The sequence below is a fragment of the Grampus griseus genome (assembly GCF_964374135.1).
Source record: "Grampus griseus genome assembly, chromosome: 3".
Lineage (NCBI taxonomy): Eukaryota > Metazoa > Chordata > Mammalia > Artiodactyla > Delphinidae > Grampus > Grampus griseus.
This window is the reverse complement of record NC_139019.1, coordinates 4,274,545-4,293,763: the sequence shown is the minus strand read 5'-3', so window position 1 is coordinate 4,293,763 and position 19,219 is coordinate 4,274,545. Positions and strand designations below refer to the sequence as shown.

Sequence of the window (19,219 nt, the reverse complement as noted above, 5' to 3'; positions counted from 1 at the left end):
GCACTTATCTGGTATCTGCTCTCACTAAGAGCACCTGGGAGAGCACCCAAACCCGATTACATCCGGGCAATCCACCACGCCTCCGTCCAGGAGGGAGGTCCCTCTGGCAGGCCACTCTCCTCTGTCTTTGGTTGGCACTGACTATTTGGTTCATCGTTGGTTGGAGCAGAAGTAAGGCCAAGTGTCACTTTTTACTGATCAGGACAATCGTGTGCATGGCTTACTTTTATTTTTTATTATAAAAAACACATACAAGAGTTTTAAGAAATGATGAATATAAGACAAATCAGGACCACGGTGAGTTATTAAACCCATTTTCTATGTACAAATACTAAAATTCCGAAAGTGGAATATCATCAAATGTGAGACACATTATAGGCTGTCCATATATACACGGCACATGCAGAGACCTGCCCGCACTTGGCTGCGTCTGTATGTACACAACGAGGTACAAACACCCGCGGTGACCTCTATCCTCAGCTCTCCTTTTCCTGATACATAGTTAAATATTTGCAAGGAACTTTAGAGATCTGAAGAAATGCATTAAAGGAAGTTATAAAGGCTCTCCCTGTTTATTTACTCTGGTCAGCTACACTCTATAACTTGAGGGGAGCTCTGTAGCCCAACTCCAGCTAAGACAGTGGAAGAGTCTTCGAGGAGCACTGTTTTAGCCTCCTCATCTTTTCCTAGTCAGTCATTTGGGCGCAAAGTCCAAAATTGGCTCAGGAACCAAATCAATGTTTTTACATTAAATTCATTACAAAATGCCACTCAATTTTTAAAAGCGACTAAAAGGACACTTTCTGCAGCAAAAAAGGGCTAAGTTCAAGTTTTTGTTGTTTGACCAAGACACAACAAATTACAATCCATGTCATGTGATCACAGCAGCCATAAGTGAAATGTGTGCGGTTTAGGGAAAGCAGCCACTGCTTCCTTCTCCGCCCCCAGCACTTGTATCTCCCTGACGTCTCTCTCTGGAACCTCGGTTTGCACCCTGGAAGCTGACTGATCTATCTCCACTCGAGCAACGGGAAGGCACTTCTCCGGGCACAGCACGGGGCAGTCAGCCACAATCCTCCGTACACAGAGCGCTGACCTCCTCTAGGGAGCTAAGCACTGCGGAGGGGACGCGGTGAGAGGTCTCTGTGCGCCAGGCTTCCAGGATCTTGGAGATCTCCGCTGGGTTGCTGGGACTTAAGTCACACAGAGCGTACACGGCTGCCAGCTGGATACCCCATGGTATGTCTGAAAAGAATTTCCACATCAGTCATCACACAAGAAAATCTTCGTTATGCAAAATGTTAATGATCTAATAAAATACTATTCAACAAATACTTTCTTCCAGCAATGAAAAGTAAATATTAAAAAAAAAAAAAACACAATGAAAAAATTCATTTAAATCCCTTCTGCAAATGGAAAACAAAAACAAAGCAAAACACTGCACAGCTCTCTACAGGTTCCTGGCGCTGCCTGTACCCAGAGGACGACGAGCCGGAGTAGGGGCACAGGACCTGAGGCGCCTGCCCTCTCATGATCAGTGCTAAGCTTTCCAAAGTGGTCCTGGAAGGATCACACCCTCATGTTTAAGTTTTAGTAAAATGTGGACCCCAAAGCATTTGTCAAATAAATGACTCCATTATACCCCCGGAAGTGTTTATAAGTGGACTTTGGAAATGAAAAACATGATGAAATGAGAGCAAGTGAAAAACTAATTTTTAGTATGTAGTATAGCATATACAATACTCTTACACACTAGATTATAGTATATGACTATTGATCATGGCATTTAATTGTAGACTATAGCTAGGTTAGAGATTATGGTGTATTAGAGTTCTCATTCAGTATAAGTTTATTTAGGAGTTATTTAATTCAAATTTAATTTAGTTCAATTTTAGTTAAATTCACTTCAATCATTTAGTTAAAAAATTTAGGAGTTATTTCATTAAAGCTTATTAACTATACACTGTTAGTGATGCAATGCCCAATAGGGAAAACTACTACTATTTAAAAATAAATATCACAAAACCCACACATTCAAATGTTAATGCTGTAGATGTAGATAGTACTACAGCAGCTTTAAAATTACATTCCCTGGGCTTCCCCGGTGGTGCAGTGGTTAACAATACACCTGCTGATGCAGGGGACAAGGGTTCAATCCCTGATCTGGGAAGATCCCACATGCTGCAGAGCTACTAAGCCCGTGAGCCACAACTACTGAGCCTGTGCTCTAGAGCTCACGAGTCACAACTACTGAGCCCCCGAGACACAGCTACTGAAGCCCGCGCACCTAGAGCCCGTGCGCCGCAACAAGAGAAGCCACCACAATGAGAAGCCCACGCACCACAAAGAAGAGTAGCCCACGCACCACAAGGAAGAGTAGCCCCCGCTCGCCACAACTAGAGAAAGCCCGCGCACAGCAATGAAGCCCCAACGCAGCCAAAAAAAAAAAAAAAAATTTTAAATTTAAAAAATATGTTCCCCTTATCTACATGGTAATTAGAGAAGCATAGACAAGGGCACATAGTAAAGACTTAAAGTCAAACAGTTAGAGTTTTACACAGGGATTTAAAAATAATTATAAGACCATGTGCACTGTGTAGGCTCTGGACTCGGGCAGCCTGGCTGTGACCTGGTGGAGCTAACCAGTGCCAGGCCTCCAGCAAAGTATGCTTCTTGCAGGGCGTTAACTTCCTGTGCATAGAACAAAGTCAACGTTCAAGCCCTGGAGGGCCAGCCCCAGAAGGTCACCTTGGGGACCCCGTGCTGCTCTGTGGGACAGGGCCTAACCCAGAGCAAGCCCAGTGCAAGGCCCTCTCGCTCCTCCCAGCAGGAGGGCCACACTGTTGCCAGGAAATGTCCACCCGGCATCTGTGGCGAGACAACCCGTCGGCCACTCCCTGGCTACTCCCTGATGACAACACACAGTCTAGACGGTAAGAGTACATTTTCAGGGCCGTTACCTCAGCAGCTATTCTAAAATCAAAGAAGACAAAAGTTCTCATTAGCTCAACCTGCCATGCCTCACCCTGAAAGCAGAAGACAACCTACACGTTAAGATCCTCTCGGATGTAAATTTCAGATGTCACCGTGTGTTTCCGATGGAAATTGTGTAACTGCATTACTCCTTTTTTTTGTTTTAATTTTTTTTTAATTGGAGTAAAATCGCTTTACAATGTTGTGTTAGTTTCTGCTGTACAATGAAGTGAGTCAGCTATATGTATACATGTATCCCCTCCCTCCTGGACCTCCCTCCCACCCCCTCATTACACCCATCTAGGTCATCACAGAGCACCAAGCTGAGCTTCCTGTGCTTTACAGCATGTTCCCACTAGCTATTTTATACATGGTAGTGTATATATGTCTTTCCTAATCTCCCAATTTGTCCCACCCTCTCCTTCCCCCCATGTCCACATGTCTGTTCTCTACGTCTGCGTCTCTATTCCTGCCCTGCAAATAGGTTCATCTGTACCATTCTTCTGGATTCCGCATATATGCATTAATATATGACATTTGTTTTTCTCCTTCTGACTTACTTCACTCTGTATGACAGACTCTAGGTCCATCTACATCTCTACAAACGACCCATTTTCATTCGTTTTTATGGCTAATATTCCATTGTATACATATACATGTACCACATCTTCTTTATCCATTCGTCTGTCGTTGGACATTTACGATGTTCCATGTCCTGGCTATTGTAAATAGTGCTGCAGTGAACACTGGAGTGCATGTGTCTTTTTTTTTTTTTTTTTTTGCATGTGTCTTTTTGAATTATGGTTTTCTCAGGGTATATGCCCAATAGTGGGATTGCTGGGTTGTATGGTAGTTCTATTTTGAGTTTTTTAAGGAACCTCCATACTGTTCTCCATAGTGGCTGTATCAATTTACATTCCCACCAAAGAGTGCAAAAGGGCTCCCTTTTCTCCACATCCTCTCCAGCATTTACTGTTTGTAGATGTTTTGATGATGGCCACTCTGATCAGTGTGAGGTGATAACCTCATTGTAGTTTTGATTTGCATTTCTCAAATAATTAGTGATGTTGAGCATCCTTTCATGTGCCCCTTGGTCATCTGTATGTCCTCCTTGGAGAGATGTCTATTTAGGTCTTCTGCCCATTTTTTGATTGGGTTGTTTGTGTTTTTGATATTGAGCTGCATGAGCTGTTTGTATATTTTGGAGATTAATCTTTTGTCTGTTGCTTCATTTGCAAATATTTTCTCCCATTCTGAGGGCTGTCTTTTTGTCTTGTTTATGGTTTCCTTTGCTGTGAAAAAGTTTTTAAGTTTCATTAGGTCCCATTTATTTGGTTTTGTTTTTATTTTCATTACTCCAGGAGGTGGGTCAAAAAAGATCTTGCTGTGGTTTATGTTTATGTCAAAGAGTGTTTTTCCTATATTTTCCTCTAACAGTTTTATAGTGTCTGGTCTTACATTTAGAACAAAAAATTTACAATTTGCATGGGAACACAAAAGACCGTGAAAGCTAAAGCAATCTTGAGAAAAAAATGGAGCTGGAGGAATCAGGCTCCCCGACTTCAGACTCTGCAACCAAAGCTACAGTAATCAAGACAATATGGTACTGGCACAAAAACAGAAATACAGATCAATGGAACAGGACAGAAAGCCCAGAGATAAATCCACACACATATGGTCACCTAATTTCTGAAAAAGGATGCATTACTCCTTGATTGCATAACATTCAAATAAAAATGAGACTCATCACTTCAAAGGGTTACTTTTGAGTTTTAATCTCTTCCCACAAAGGAATAAGAATATAAAATTACATGCTCTGAGGTATACAAACGAAAAGGAAACCACTGCTATGAAGACTGGCTCACAAAAAGCCTCCAGTTTCCAAGTTCTCTGGGGATGCTAAGTACTCAGTGATACCCAGGCCACACTGGGGTCGCTGCTTCACATGTGTGACCGCACTTGGTCTTCACGACACAACTCCAGCCAGGCCTCTGCAGGCAGCTGAGGCTGAGTCACTGGTCGGAGGTCACAGGACAGCATGAAGATAGTACCGACAGTTTCTGAGACAGAACGTCAGCACCAGGACAATAAGAGAGTTTCCTCTTCCTTAGGGATGCGCTGCCCAACAGGGCGAGCCGCTACCACTGAAACAACAGGAAACCCACAAACATTCAAATGCCAGTGCTGAGAACGCAGGCAGAGTGTGGCTTCGTGATCAAACTCCTCACCCCCAAGCACTGAGAGATGCACAGAGCAATGCATGTAGTAAGAACTCAAAACAGATTTAATAAGAGGAATGCAAATGATTTAAAAATAATTATAATAAACAGAAGTTTTACCTTCATCCTGGGCATGCTGTATAAACATACCAATAACTGCACTAATGTTTTTCACAGCTGATGGAAACCCTTCCTTCAAACCCAACTGGCCTAAACGACCTAGGGGGGGAAAAAAAAACAAAACAAAATGTAAACAATCTGTGGTTAAATGTTAACTTTTCATAAGAATTTAAAACTTACGTTTTCTTTCGTTTAGCATGTACATTAAGCTTCAGGATCCTGAACTGAAGCTAGGTGGGTACCTATTCTTAAATGAAAACAAATTAAACAGTAAAGCATCAGGACTCAATACAGCACCATCCGTCCCGGGGTGGGGGGCTGTTCTGACTGAATGATTCGTCATCTCTTCTGTCACTCACACATACAGGTGATACACAGATACACAATGTGTTGCTTCCCCAGTTATCATATAATAAATGGAATTTAGCAGAATGAATGGTTTTAGCAGGCTCAGTGTGAAATGACTAACTTCTGTGGGTTAACGGACTAAATATAAGACACAGTTTGCTGTTACAATGTAGTTGGCTAACACAACCTCCGTCCTCACGTAGAGCAGCCGCTCCCAAGTGTGCTCTACTAAACCCCCGGGGTCCTCAAGGTCAAAACTTTGCTTTCCCAATGACACTAAGAAGTGATGCGCTTTCCTTCCAGTGCTGAGATGTGGCCTGACAGTGCAAAGGCAGTGGCCATCAAACTAGTGGACCCTCAGCACCAGTCAGGGCAGTGACATGGGGGTCACTCTCCATGGCCAGGAGCTCACAGTCGGAAAAGCTAACTCATTCAGAATGTCCTTCATGAAACGGTAACAATGATTCTTATGAAATCCAGACCCCTAAGCACACGGCTCTGCGATCTTCCACGGATGGGACAGGAAGGGCACGTGAAGCACACCCCTGGCACCTCGGCACCCCGACTCTCTCCAGGAAAAGCACCTGTGCAGCTGCTTCAGCTGGGAGGGGAACTGGGTGCTTTCTCCACCCACTTTTCACTCAAAGAACCACTGACAAACTATGGCTATTTAGACCGAGACAGACATTTTCTCAAAAATGAGAAAAGTGAACCTGTCACTGCAAGGAAATCATTGTTGTCAATGATAAGATTTGAGCTCTTAAGCAAAATTAGAATTTTGGAAAAACTTCCATCACCTACCCTAAGCCTGACAGCTTCAAATCCTTCAGATCTCTCTGATGAGATCAGTGATGATATTAATGTCTGCTTTCTTGATATTGTTGACATTTGGAAGATCTGTACAGATCAGTATTTTCCAAGTGAGCAGTACATGCTACAAAATCATGAATGGGCAAAAGATCCCTTCAACAAGTCAGGTGGACCAAGGGACTCTGGTGCAACAGAGAAGCGAAGTTCACTGATGAGGTTTCAGATTTCACACTGCAACTAACCTTTAAGAAATCATCACTTGTTGAGTTGCACTGCAGTGTCAAAGAAGAATATCCACAATTACTTGAACGGGCTATTAAAACACTCCTTTAATCAACTACACATCTGTATGAGACTGGACTTTCTCCAAATACTTCAACCAAAACAACATACAGCCAGAGACTGAATGCAGAGCAGCTATGGGAAACCAGCCCTTCTATGAATCTAGACAGTCAAGAGGTTTGCAGTAAGATAATGTTCCATTCTGCTCACTCTTATTTTTCTTTGTTTTGGAAAGAGTTATTTTTCATTAAAAATATCACTTATATTAACATTAGTTTATTACTATTAATCTTAAGTGAATAGTAACATTTTTTTAAACTCCTAGTTTTAATTTCTAGTACAATAATTGACACATAAAACCTGGAGTGACAAAACCTCTTTGGGGGTCTCACTAGGGGACTAAACAGGACAACACTCCTCGCCTAGTCCCCACCCATCTGGACCCTCCTTTATTCCAATGGTCCTATGGAAACCAGCTTGCTTCAAAGCGGAAGCCTCTGCACCTCCCTCATGGCCAGGCCTCATGTCCTTTTGCCCCGGCTGTTACAGAGGAGGAGGATTCTGAGACATACCTTGGATGCCGTCTTACCCAAGTCCTCTTCCTGTGCTCTTATGACAACATTATCCTGCATGCTCACTGTTCTGTGTCCATGTTCTCTCAATAGTACAAACAGCCCACAGGCTTAGATGTGACCCAGTCCATCAGCCTCATCTCTGTGTTGAATATGGAGAAACTGAGGCACGGGACACTAAAGGGAATTTATTACTTTGTATCCCCTATAGGAACTAGCTTAGCGCTAGTTACACGCACCCTAAATGCTGTGATAGACAGCAGACATTCAGTAAATTCCTACTGATCAATGACTCCCCGGTTAATTCCTAATCCAGGAGGAAACTGTAAACATATGGATAATCCCTTAGGAAGTCTTTCACAGGTTGAAAAGTAATGTACTTCAGAGATCAGAAATTTCAAGGTACTGAGCACTCTTAGATATCTCCTTGCAATTAGATCAAAGTTCTAATAACTGCATGTCACCAGACCTGTCCTCTGAGACAATCTATCGAGAGCATTCAATGCATGACTATTAGCAGAGAAAGGGACAGTGTGCGTGCCTAGCACAGCTATGGGATCATTTGGCCATGGGATATGCATGTGTTTCCAGATAATACACGACTGCATTATAATGACTCCCTTTCTTTTAATTAAAAATGCTTAATGAAGTGTGTTTTATAAAGCTTTATTTAAGTTAATGGAGCAAATCAGAGATAAAGTAAGAGGAAATCATGAGTCTGAGGTATATGGTTTGGGGGAAAAGGTTTACATATATGATGACTTGACAAAGATGATGGACAAATTTGCTAAATAGACGGGAAGAAAAGTCCCTCTACAGAAGGAAGGTGAGCGAGTCCAGGGCAGTTCAGCCAACATATTAAAATTCAAGTAAGAAATGTGGAGTCAATCTCAGTGTCAAAGACAACACACTCCCCACTCACGGAAGCCTGAAGAGGAGAGCTTGCCGGCCTTAGGGTAGGTGAGACCCAGTCTACAGGGCAGGGATCAGAGAAAGATAGTTACCCAGGGTTTTCAGTCAAGATTTCAGATGCAGGTATATTAAGGAAAGGATGAGTTAAGACAATTGCAAAGAAAACCTGAAAGACAAGGTGAGACACTGGACAGAAATCAACCAAGTACTGGCTATTGCAGCCTGACGTGCAAAAACCTGACATGAGAAACAGTGTCATCCTAGCTTCTAGGCTCTCCTAACACCAGATGGGCCACTTCAGAATTTAAAGCTCTTTGGGGGCAAAATGGGGTATTCTATACCTTTATACTCCGCTGCGTCTAGTGGCATGCAGACTTCCGTCCCCACTCTGCTCCTTTCCCACCCAGGGACCTCAGACAGGGGCTCACCGCCCCCCTACCTCCTGCCCCCCCGAAGAGGTCCCGACCCCACCAGGACACGAGCCGCCTGGAGTAGGCTCTCCCCGTCCTCCACGTCCCCAGGGGTCCAGAGCGATCCAAATGTTCCACAAAACGCTCTTTAATCCATTATTGTTAAGGTAGGTTAGAGAAACCCCATTTAATAATCACATGTAACCATTTCATTTGCTAACGGCGGTGTTCATACCCCAATCCAACATTAGATAACACTGAACCATTTTGCCAGACAGCCTGTTTTTATTTCCCATGGGGTAAAAATCCAATTAGGATTTACAAATCTGGAGTTAAGAATACAGACAATTCCTTTATTTTATGAATGCCTACTGTGTGACTTCATTTATTATTAAGAAATCACAGTCAACCAAGTTAATTATTTGCTAAAATCTTTAGCAAATGTCAGCTTCAGAAACTGCAAGAAGCTTCTCCAGCAGTTTCTTCTTAGAAACGGTTCAAACTCCAACTCAGATGGGTGTGCGGGAAGGAAAGCACACACCCACCCCTAAAGCTGCCTCTCAGGATTCCGCCCTGCTTCCACCCTCCCCCTCGGCCCACCCCTGCTCGCCGGGACCCCAGCCCCTGCTTTGCTCGGGGGGGCGGGGGTGGTGGGGGGGGAGCCTTCAGCACCAACAGACTCCCAGCAAAGCTCAGCCCCGGTTCTCCAGGAACAGCCCAGTGGCCCCTCTCGCCCTCCCCACACCAGGCTTTTCACTCACACGAGCTCGTCCTGCCCTGGTCCACCCGCGGACCTCAGCAGGGTTTGCCAGTCCTGAGTCTGCTCTCATTTTTGACATTACACTTCCTTTCTAATTAGCCATCCTCTCAACTAAATTTATTTACTTATATATTATAATTTTATTATGCAGTATTGTTAACTATATGTTAATTATACATTATTGCTATGACACACATCATTGTATTATACCACTCCTAATTATGTAAATATACATATATTACTCTAAATAATATATATTATCAAATGTTATAAATTATTTTCCCAAAAGCTATATTTTAAAGACTTAAAGAATAAATTAGTCTGAGTTTGACTAAAACTACCAGTCAGGTTTTCTCCCTACAATTATACATCCTTGTTTTTAGACAAACTATGACCATATTCTTCTTAATTCACAAGTGAGTTACTTTTTAAGGTACATATTCAAAAGTACTTCTATAAACTTGTACGGGTTTGTCTGGAGCCTGAGCATTTGTAATTTTAAAAAAGCTTTTCAGGCAGTCTGGACAATCAACCAAAGCTGATAAGAGCTAACTGAGGAGGAGAATGACATGTGAGGCCGACCCTCCATCACAGATGCTTCTCAGAGCAGGATGGGGTCAACCACCAGAAACACATCCTCCCACTCTCACTTTCCATCCTGTTACAATCAATAAATACACAAAGAAACAACCACTGCAATGATAACAGCAAAAATCACATCATATTTTGTAAGTGTGACTTCAAAAGTATATTCTTCAGCAAATTTCACAGATTCTTCATCTCGGTCAACATGGAAGCATTTACAGACCTAACACCTTTCCTAATTTCTTAAATTCTCAAAAAGCATTCTCAATTCGGAATGAATTAGTTCAAAGTATGAACACATTCTTTCTTGAATTCATAAGATAAGCTGCTACCCAAACCAGAATTTCCAGACACACACATGCCACCAGCTGACGGCTGAAAATGAGGTCACTGGCCCTTCTGTGTCCTTGCTGCTCCCACTTGGGACAGCAATGGTCCTCAGAGCACTGGACCTGAGGCATTCAGGGAAGTCCCCCACTGAGCAGTTTAGTCATCTCCACTTCCACATTTTCATGCTTTCATGTTCTGTATCTTAACTCCAAGTGTATGTTAGGTTATTTCCAGTGAAAACTGTTAGATGTCCACCTTGAAACCAGGTTTTTGTCAAGACCCAGTTTATATATTTATTTACTACAATGTTCCTATGTTTGCATGTAAAATGTGCACAGTGCAGGAATGCAGATACAGCTAACAAAGTCAGTCAGGGATATTATATTTCTTACTGTGGTCTATTTATAAGACTGACTTACGTGATTTAAAAATTCTCAAACCTATTTCAAATGGTTTTATCTTGGAGTTTTAATTAATTAAACACCAAAGATACTTAAAAGTCATGATAACTATCTCCAAGGATCTAAAGGGCCCTGACACAGAAATAGGCTGAAACTTGTTTTGTCAGCCCCCAAGCAATCAATACATGGCAGATAGAGGAGTCACTTCAAAGTAAAGAGAGCCTTCTGATAATGAACAGACCTCATCACTGATAATGATGCCTGGACTAGAGAGCAGTTTGTCAGAGATGGGGCAAAAGAAGAAAAACTAAGTAAAAATAAAAAATAAAGATTTATGGGTGAAAGGGAGGGAGGGACAGAACTAAATGGCCACTGAGGTCCTCTTTAGATGTGAGATTAAAAAGAATCTATATTTCACTTAAAAGATTTTTAAACAATGATTTTAATTTCTGTTTATTCATCTTACAATTTACAGAAACAAAATAAAACTAGTTTCCAATTATAGAAGTACATAGTTATCCTTATTGAGTATGAAAAAAAAAAACTGGGGTGCAAGCAGGGATTAGGTATCTACTTATTTTATAAATCAAATTAACTGTAATTTATAGCAATGTATCCAGCAATGTATCCTGGAGTGTGTATATGCAAGTGTGTGCATGTGTGTATATTAAAATTAATATCTGAGAATCAAGAGTTCAATTATAAATAAAATGTACTAACATGAAAAATCTTAAATCTGAAAAAGGTGAATAAAATGTTAATTTATAAAGGAAGAGTATGAGTAATGAAAATTAATTTAGTGCAAAAGTACCTACTCTCGTGGCCGTAAAGTCAGTTATTATAGCGAAGTTTCAGTCAAAATATATTATTACACACTTATTCTCTCACCAAGATACCATCAATAACAAGAACAAATTTAATACAACAGACAACTCACCAATGAGCCTCAGTATTGATGCTATGATAATATCAGGAGTATATGCAATGTTTGCATGTCCTTTTCTGTATTTTATCCACTTATCCATTACAGGCCACAGCTCCTTACTACAAAATAACAACAACAAATATATACATGTATGTATGCATATGAAAGTATGCTCACCCACCATTGTTCAAATATTAAGAAGAAATTATCTTAAAAATCGTCCATAGGAGACAGTTAGTGAAGAGGAGGAACTTGAAAAGATGTAGCATTTTTGGCTAACATGAGAACAGACACTGAAAGCTCACATACTTTCCAACTATTCAGGATCTCTGTGCTTACAGTGGCTTTAAAAAGGCTGCAAACACCCATGCTTGCATCTTTATTCTATTTAACCCTTTTCACAAGGCTTTAGTGTAGAGATGCTGAACAATGTCCCCAAGTCACAGAACTGGAAGCAGCAGAGTCTGGATTCTCACGTGGACCATCCAGATGGAAGGTGGCACCTGCGTTCTAGAAGCCTAGTTTCCCGGGGTGGAGCAAGGACAAACAGCCTATATTTTGTAAAAAGAACTAAACCAGAGGAAATGAACCACACTTTACATGGATTAAAGAAACTAGATCTACTGACTGAAAACAGTGGCAATTCCTCTTTGCTCTCTCTTTTCAAAAATGTATTAACTTCTTACATAGTATTTATAATATCAGCAAAGTTAAATACAGACAAATGAAAGGAAAATGTACGTTAAAAAACACATTCTCAGATAACTATCACTCTTTTAATTTGGGGCTTTTCCTCCCACAGACCTCTATGCTTGCATGTATGTGACAAACACAGTCAAAGTGACTGCAGTGCTTAGGAATCAGGGTCTGGAATCGGCCAGGCAGAGATCCTGATATCCAACACTGTCCATACCGCCAGCGGGGGACCGTGGACAAAGCACCTGTGACTGGCACCATCCCTGGTTGTTTCATCTGTCACTAGGGATAGAAGGGCCCCTGCCCTCTGGGCTTCCAGGAAGATGAGGCCCAGGGTAGCCACTCACACATCATTACCCAGACAGCACTTAACAGACTGTCCTGGCACTTTCTTAGTAACAGACTGAAAAACACTTTCGTGTCAGTATATAAAAATCCATGTATAGCTGTTTATTCTAACATGGCTGTATCTCATTATATAGACATTCCATAATTCTATTACCTATTATTTGACATTCAGATGTATAATCTTTCCCGAGTGTTAAGAAGGAAAAACAAGAGAACAGATTTCCACAGAATATATTCCTCAAATGTCTCAAAGATACAGACTATTAATCCTTTGGTGAATCCTTTTCAATGTGATAAACCCCTTTAAACCAGCCTTTCTCAGTCAGGGTTGTAAGAAAATTAAGGGTTGTAATTAACTGCAGAGCAGTTATTTGACTACTTTCTCCATTCTCCAAACATGCTGCATAGATAGATGAACAGAGAAAAGTTAATTCATTACATAAAATGGACGCATGAGCGTTAACAGGCTCAGTTCTCTCCTGAAATCCCAGTGAGAAGAGCTGCTGACCCAGAATTTTGAATATTTCTGTTCCTGTGGGTTTTTCCATAGTATCTGTACATTAAGATAATGACCATTACATTTCAATCTACACATATTCACTGAGTACCTCTCTTGTGTGGGCACGGCTCTCTCTACATACATAACGGGGGAGGCCAGGGAAACCAAAGTCCCCCCTGCATGAGATTCATTTTCCTTTAGTAATAAGAGGACACAGTGAAAAGTAGTGAAAGGTACCATAAAAAAATAAAGCGAGGGGATGTGGCAGTGACACTGACATTTAAGAGTAGTTTTATTAACTCTTACCCAAATCAAAATGTGCTTTGTAAATGTTTCAGCTGCCTTAAACAGCAAAAATGATTCAAACCACAATTCAGCAATCACTGAACAGACTACCTGACAATTCAAATAACCCAACGTAAGTTAGCAGAATAGCCCTGTACCTTATAATGTTGTCATGTGTCCAAACCCACTTCTGATGGCAGCAGAGCAGATCAATGGCACATATGTACTCCCAGGTGTTATCACTTAGGTCTTCGCCAAATCTTTCACTGGACTGAAATTCTGTTTTTGGACATAACTGTATGGTCAAAAGCAGCTTAGAAACCATGAAGCCAACATCTGCAGGAGCATTCTAGCAAATAAGGTAAAAAAAAGAAAATTCAGAGTTTCAAATATAACATATCTCATGTGGGTGATCTCAAAGAGTACTAACAAGCATCAGTTGAATAATCATTTAATTTTAAAGGACACCTTTTGAAAGTTATTTTGAATAAAGAACTATGTTTATCTTGTCATAACAACTGTCCTAAAATGATTATACAATGGTGGTCAACAGGCCAGATAAAAAAGCTCCAGGCAGAATGCAGAATCCAGTCAGGTAGGAAAGACACTGCAATCCAGATAGGAATGCAAATTTTCATTAACTGAAATCAGAGAATTAAAATTTTATTACAAAACAATTTTTAATCTTTAAAAAATTCTTCAATAAATTCATTCTGTCATCTTTCTGACCCTAGATATCAGTCTGCTTTTTCCAGAGATTCATAAAATTGAATCAGATTGTACTAGACTCTTCTGTCTGGCTTCCTTTACACCTATGCATGCTTTTTTTGATATTTTTTTCCACGTTCTTGCACGTATACGTAGCTTGAACACCCCTTTTTACTGCCGAGTAGGAATCCATTGTATGGATATACCACAGTTTGCCCATTCACCTATTGACAGAAATCTGGGTTACTTCCACCTTTAGGCTGTAATTAATAATGCTGCTTTGGACATTCATGTACAAGCCTTTTTGTGGACATAAATTTGACTTTCCTTGGGTACATACCCAGCAGTGGATTTATCATTTTTTTCTTTTTTTATTGGGTTTTGTTATTAAAAATGAACAAGGGGCTTTCAATCTTCACTTGCACCTGAAAAAGATTGGAATTAGTTGGTTCTTTAAAGATTAGATAAAATTCAGATGAAATCTATCCACGCTTCTTGTATACGAAATTTTTAATCACCTTTTCAACCTTTTAAAATGGAAAACAACTGGTTTATTCCAGTGTTTTACCCCTAAAGCCAATTCTGACCATTTTTATGTTGCTAAGGAACCATTCTCGGTTTCTGAACCTGTTATGAAGCTGTAGGCGGCAGTCTTCTCATTCTTCATCCTCCATCTCCACTCACACTGCCTCTCTCATTCTGAAATCTTGAACATTTTTGCTTTTCTCTTTTTACATTAATCTGAACTGAGTTACCTGTTTTATTAGTATTTTTTAAAGGCATTTTTTTTTCTCTACTTCATTACTATTACACCTCTTAAACTATATTTTTCTTCTGGATTCCTTCTCAAATTTTTAATTTTTAAGATGATTATCAGGGAACTTTACTTATTACTTGTTTAATAATGAAGACATTTAAACTATTTCAATGAGTGTAAGTTTTCCAAAAATGAGAGGTCTTCGGTATGAAGGGTTTTCCTTTCACACCAAATACTTTGATTTTACTTCTGAGTTTCTATTTGTTCACAGATTGTCCAGGACTGTGTATCTCAATCTCCAGGGAACTTTTATAGAATCTTTTAATTCTTTGTCTAATTTTACTGAGTCATTGACAGAGAATTGAGTGTAGACTCTTTACTTTTTAAAAATTAAGGTCAAATGCATGACTGTTTTTTGCAAATCACAGACATATGAAAAACTACAGTCTTCATTCAAGTTTACTTTTTATATTGTTGAATTCTACTAACTCTTTACTTATTTTTGTGCTTCACATCTATTGAATTCTGTAGGACAGAATTTGGAAGTCTTGGACTATAATGGTATCCCCCCCAAGTGCTCCTCTTTTTTTTTTTTTAATAGCTTTGACTTTATATTTTTATTTGATATGATACAGGCTAAACACACTTATTAAAATTCTACCTTCTTCATTAATCATGTTTTATCATCCAAACATATCTGGCTTCATCCTGAACAGGCTAAAGGAGAAGGCTCCAGTGCACAAGCAGGAGGACCAAGCAGGGACAGAAGTGGACCTGCAGGTAACCGCGGAGGGTGGAAATGCGTGTATGGATGCTCTTCTCACTGCTAAGGGACTGGAATCTGATGGTACCTCACACCAATACACTCTGGTTTGTCTAGGTGGATTGATGAAGAGATGATTAGAGACTTGAGTTTTTAAATTCCCTAACTTTTTATCTACCAATAGCCCTTTCCTTTTCTTTTTATAAGAAAATAAAAGTCTAATGAAGAGTCACATCAAAAAGTACTAAAAAGGAAAGCAAAATGACATATAAAAGTCGACTACATGCATAAGCCAGAATTTTTTTAAAAGAGGACAGTAATACAGTCATTAAAAAGGGCAGAACAAAGTGAATGTTAACCCCTCACTGACTTCAATACCTCTTCTTAAAGATTACCACTATCAATTCAGCATCCAGCGATTCTCATTAGAGAAAATCTATGAAGAAAAGAACACCAATCTAGATACTATATTAACATATCAGTCACGAAGGGAAATAAGATAATGAAAGAAAACATGGAACACAATACTTAGAACAAACACAAATTCCATCAACTGGAAAGAAAAACAGAATATTAGGTTCAGAAAAAATCGTAACAGGAAGGAATTGAGATACCAATTTTTTCACTTAAGTACCTACTGTAGAAGCAAATGATGTGCAACTCTTCTGAGCCCTCACATATATATGTGCATGTACAGATTTCATCGCCATAAACTAGCACACAAAAGAAACTTTGTTCAATTAACACAGCACACAGGTCTACAACTTCTCCCAAAGTGTCTCATGCATACTTAATGAACAAATGCATAAGCTTAGACTAAAATGGTATTTTAAAGGATCTAATATGAAGAATATCTCTGAAATGCTCACGAACTAATACAAAACCAAATAATAACATTTATGTAAGACCTACAAGTACAGTATTACATAAAAAGAAACCTCACCTTCTCCCAATTGAGGAAAGCTCGCAAGCAGTTCAAAACTTCTCCTTTAGCGCGTTGCCTGGCTACCAACTGCATTGCCTTATTAATCACCGATTGAGAGATAAATATATCATGCCACATGTTTGCAATGAACAAAGTCAATTTTTCAGACTCTGGAAAATCTATGAGAAAGGAAACAAGATAATAAACCTTTACGTCTGATTAAGTGAATAAATGACAAACTAAGAAGATATTTGAGTAATTTCCCCTTGTGCACAGCAGGGCCACCTAAAGCTAAAGGGAGGAAGCCTGACGAGGCCCCAGCCTCAGTTATTTCAACTCTGCTTCTCCATCTCTCCCGCCCATCCCTCCCCGTCCCCCCCCGCCAGCCAACCTTTCTTTCTCTTTGGCAAACTTTCTTTAATCGAATTTGAAACACAGTGCATGAGTATACACCACTGTAGAAAAGAGCAATAAACTCCAAAACAAGAAGAGAAGGCAAACCTCCTCTCGCAGGTTCCAGACCCTGCGCCCAGAACCCTCCCATCTGGTGCGTGTCCTTTCAGGCCATGTTTTATGCATTTACAAGACAGAATTCACTTGAAGAACACCTAAGGCTTTTGATATGAAGGGATTTTTTTTATAAATTATGACTGATAATCCTTTTCTTATGAATACCTTCTCCAACGCCATGGCTTGTCTTTTCTGTTTGTCTAATCAAGTTAATCGAGGCACAGCTTACATACAATAAAATACACTCTGTAAGCAGACAGTTTGAAGGATTTTGACAAATGAACACACCCATGTAACCCCCACTACAACCCACAGATAGAACATTTCCATCATCCCAAATTCCCATGGTCTGACCCTTTCAGTGAATCACTTTGTCCCAAATACAGACAAGCGTGATCTGCTTACGGTCACTTTGCACATGTGCCTTTTCTCAAATATTTATGAAGAGATTTGTAAAGCATGCACCCTTTTCTGTCTGGCATCCCCCTCTCAGCAAAATCCACGTTGCTGCACGCATCACTAGCCCTTTCCTCGTTTGTCTGAGTAGTATTCCAATTGCTTGATATACCACACTGGTTTTTCATTCAACTCCTGATGGACCTCTGTTTCCAACCATGGGCTATTATGAATTAAGATGCTCTGAATACCTGTGAAGTGTATATGGATATGTGGATATGTCTCTATTTCTGTTGAGTAAGTACCCGAGAGTGACATATCTGTGTCATATGACAAACTGTTTAATTTTATAAGAAACTGTCGAAGTGTTCCGCAACTGGTTTTATCAGTCAACACGAAGATTCGGATCTTGTTTGGCATGACGCCACATCTTTTTCATTGTCTCTGTTCTATTTTATCTAACACTGCACTGCAGGGTGTATAGAGAGAGGGTAACTCAAAGCATAAACTCACTGCGCTATTTTGATCTGTTACTTTGGAAACCTTGTGCTTATCTGATTATGCTTCCTCCTGTCCCAGGACTCCACGTGCTGTTCCCTCTGCCTGGAATTCTCTCCCTCACTTTTATCTTCACATCTAAGTTCAAAAGGCACTCCGATGAGGAAAGCTTCCTCGACCCCTGAGACTCTCTCAAACCCACCTTCCACAGCACAAGTCATTCAATCAGCAGATACTTAACGAGAGCATACAAGACATTCTCCTGGGGTGAGGATGTGGTAGGAACAAGACAAACAAAATCCCTGTCCTTAGAGTACACGACCTAGCAGAGGAAAGAGACAGCAAACAAAAAGGTAACAGTGTAACCATAGCAAAACAGAGGGAAAAGCTTCCCCGCAGAGAACCTGTTACAAAGACCCAGAGGTGAGAGCGGGCTGGGTGTGTTTGAGGAAGAACCAGAAATCCCACGTGGGCTCTGCAGAGTCCCTGTTGCCCTGCTTCCTGCTGCCCTTCACTGACAAAACCTGACGTGTGCACCCCACTGGAAGGCTGCATCTATACCTGGGTTTGGTCACCGTCAAAGCCTTAACACTTATGTGCACCCCGTAACTATTTGTTAAGTAAGTCAGTGACTGAAAAAATAAATGAAGTGGGCAACAAACACAGCAGCCTCACTCACAACTCTACAAGTGACAGATCCAATTACCCTGATTTATAAGCCCCATAAACATTATGGTAATAAAAGATTATCAATCTTTGCAATCTAGATAAGACTCTCTGATGTAGCATTAAATTCCATTTGTGTGTCACTTTGCTATATTAAAATGTTTCCACTGATGATCTGATATGAAGGAGTCCTATTTGCTCCATTAATAGACTTAAGAAATAGTAGTAAAAGGAAAAGAGAATCAAAGGACAGCCCTCCTTTCCATTTCTCCCTGAAACTCTTCTTTCCATGAGCTTATGAATCCATCTTAGTGTTTCTGCCCTTTCCAGGTAGTAACAGAGCAGAGCGGTTTGTCACTCTAAAATGATTCCATTATCTTGTGTCAACTATATCTGACTCTAAAGTAGATGCACAAGGAATAAAACCGACACGCGCTAATGAGAGATACACTTTTCTACACAAGTGGAAATGTATATGCTGACCTAAGGAAGCTTAAGTCACACAAATTCTCCCACTGAAA

The 19,219-nt window shown here is 40.4% G+C and overlaps 1 protein-coding gene across 3 annotated transcripts in view; it reads right to left on the bottom strand.

Moving 5' to 3' along the window:
- Positions 1–223: 223 nt before the first annotated feature.
- The window catches only part of ICE1 (interactor of little elongation complex ELL subunit 1), a gene marked incomplete at its 5' end in the record, with an annotated part of 58,424 nt that continues 39,428 nt past the window's right edge, over positions 224–19,219 (bottom strand). The window contains 5 exons of one of the 3 annotated variants that reach the window (XM_082650827.1): positions 224–1,245; positions 5,313–5,411; positions 11,660–11,766; positions 13,634–13,824; positions 16,647–16,807. In XM_082650827.1, coding sequence (XP_082506953.1) covers positions 1,064–1,245; positions 5,313–5,411; positions 11,660–11,766; positions 13,634–13,824; positions 16,647–16,807 — 740 coding nt within the window. In that variant the 3' untranslated portion in view covers positions 224–1,063. Of the gene's footprint in view, positions 1,246–5,312; positions 5,412–7,315; positions 7,467–11,659; positions 11,767–13,633; positions 13,825–16,646; positions 16,808–19,219 lie in introns of those variants that run through there. The other 2 variants (XM_082650828.1, XR_014296493.1) reach the window with 2 other exon arrangements.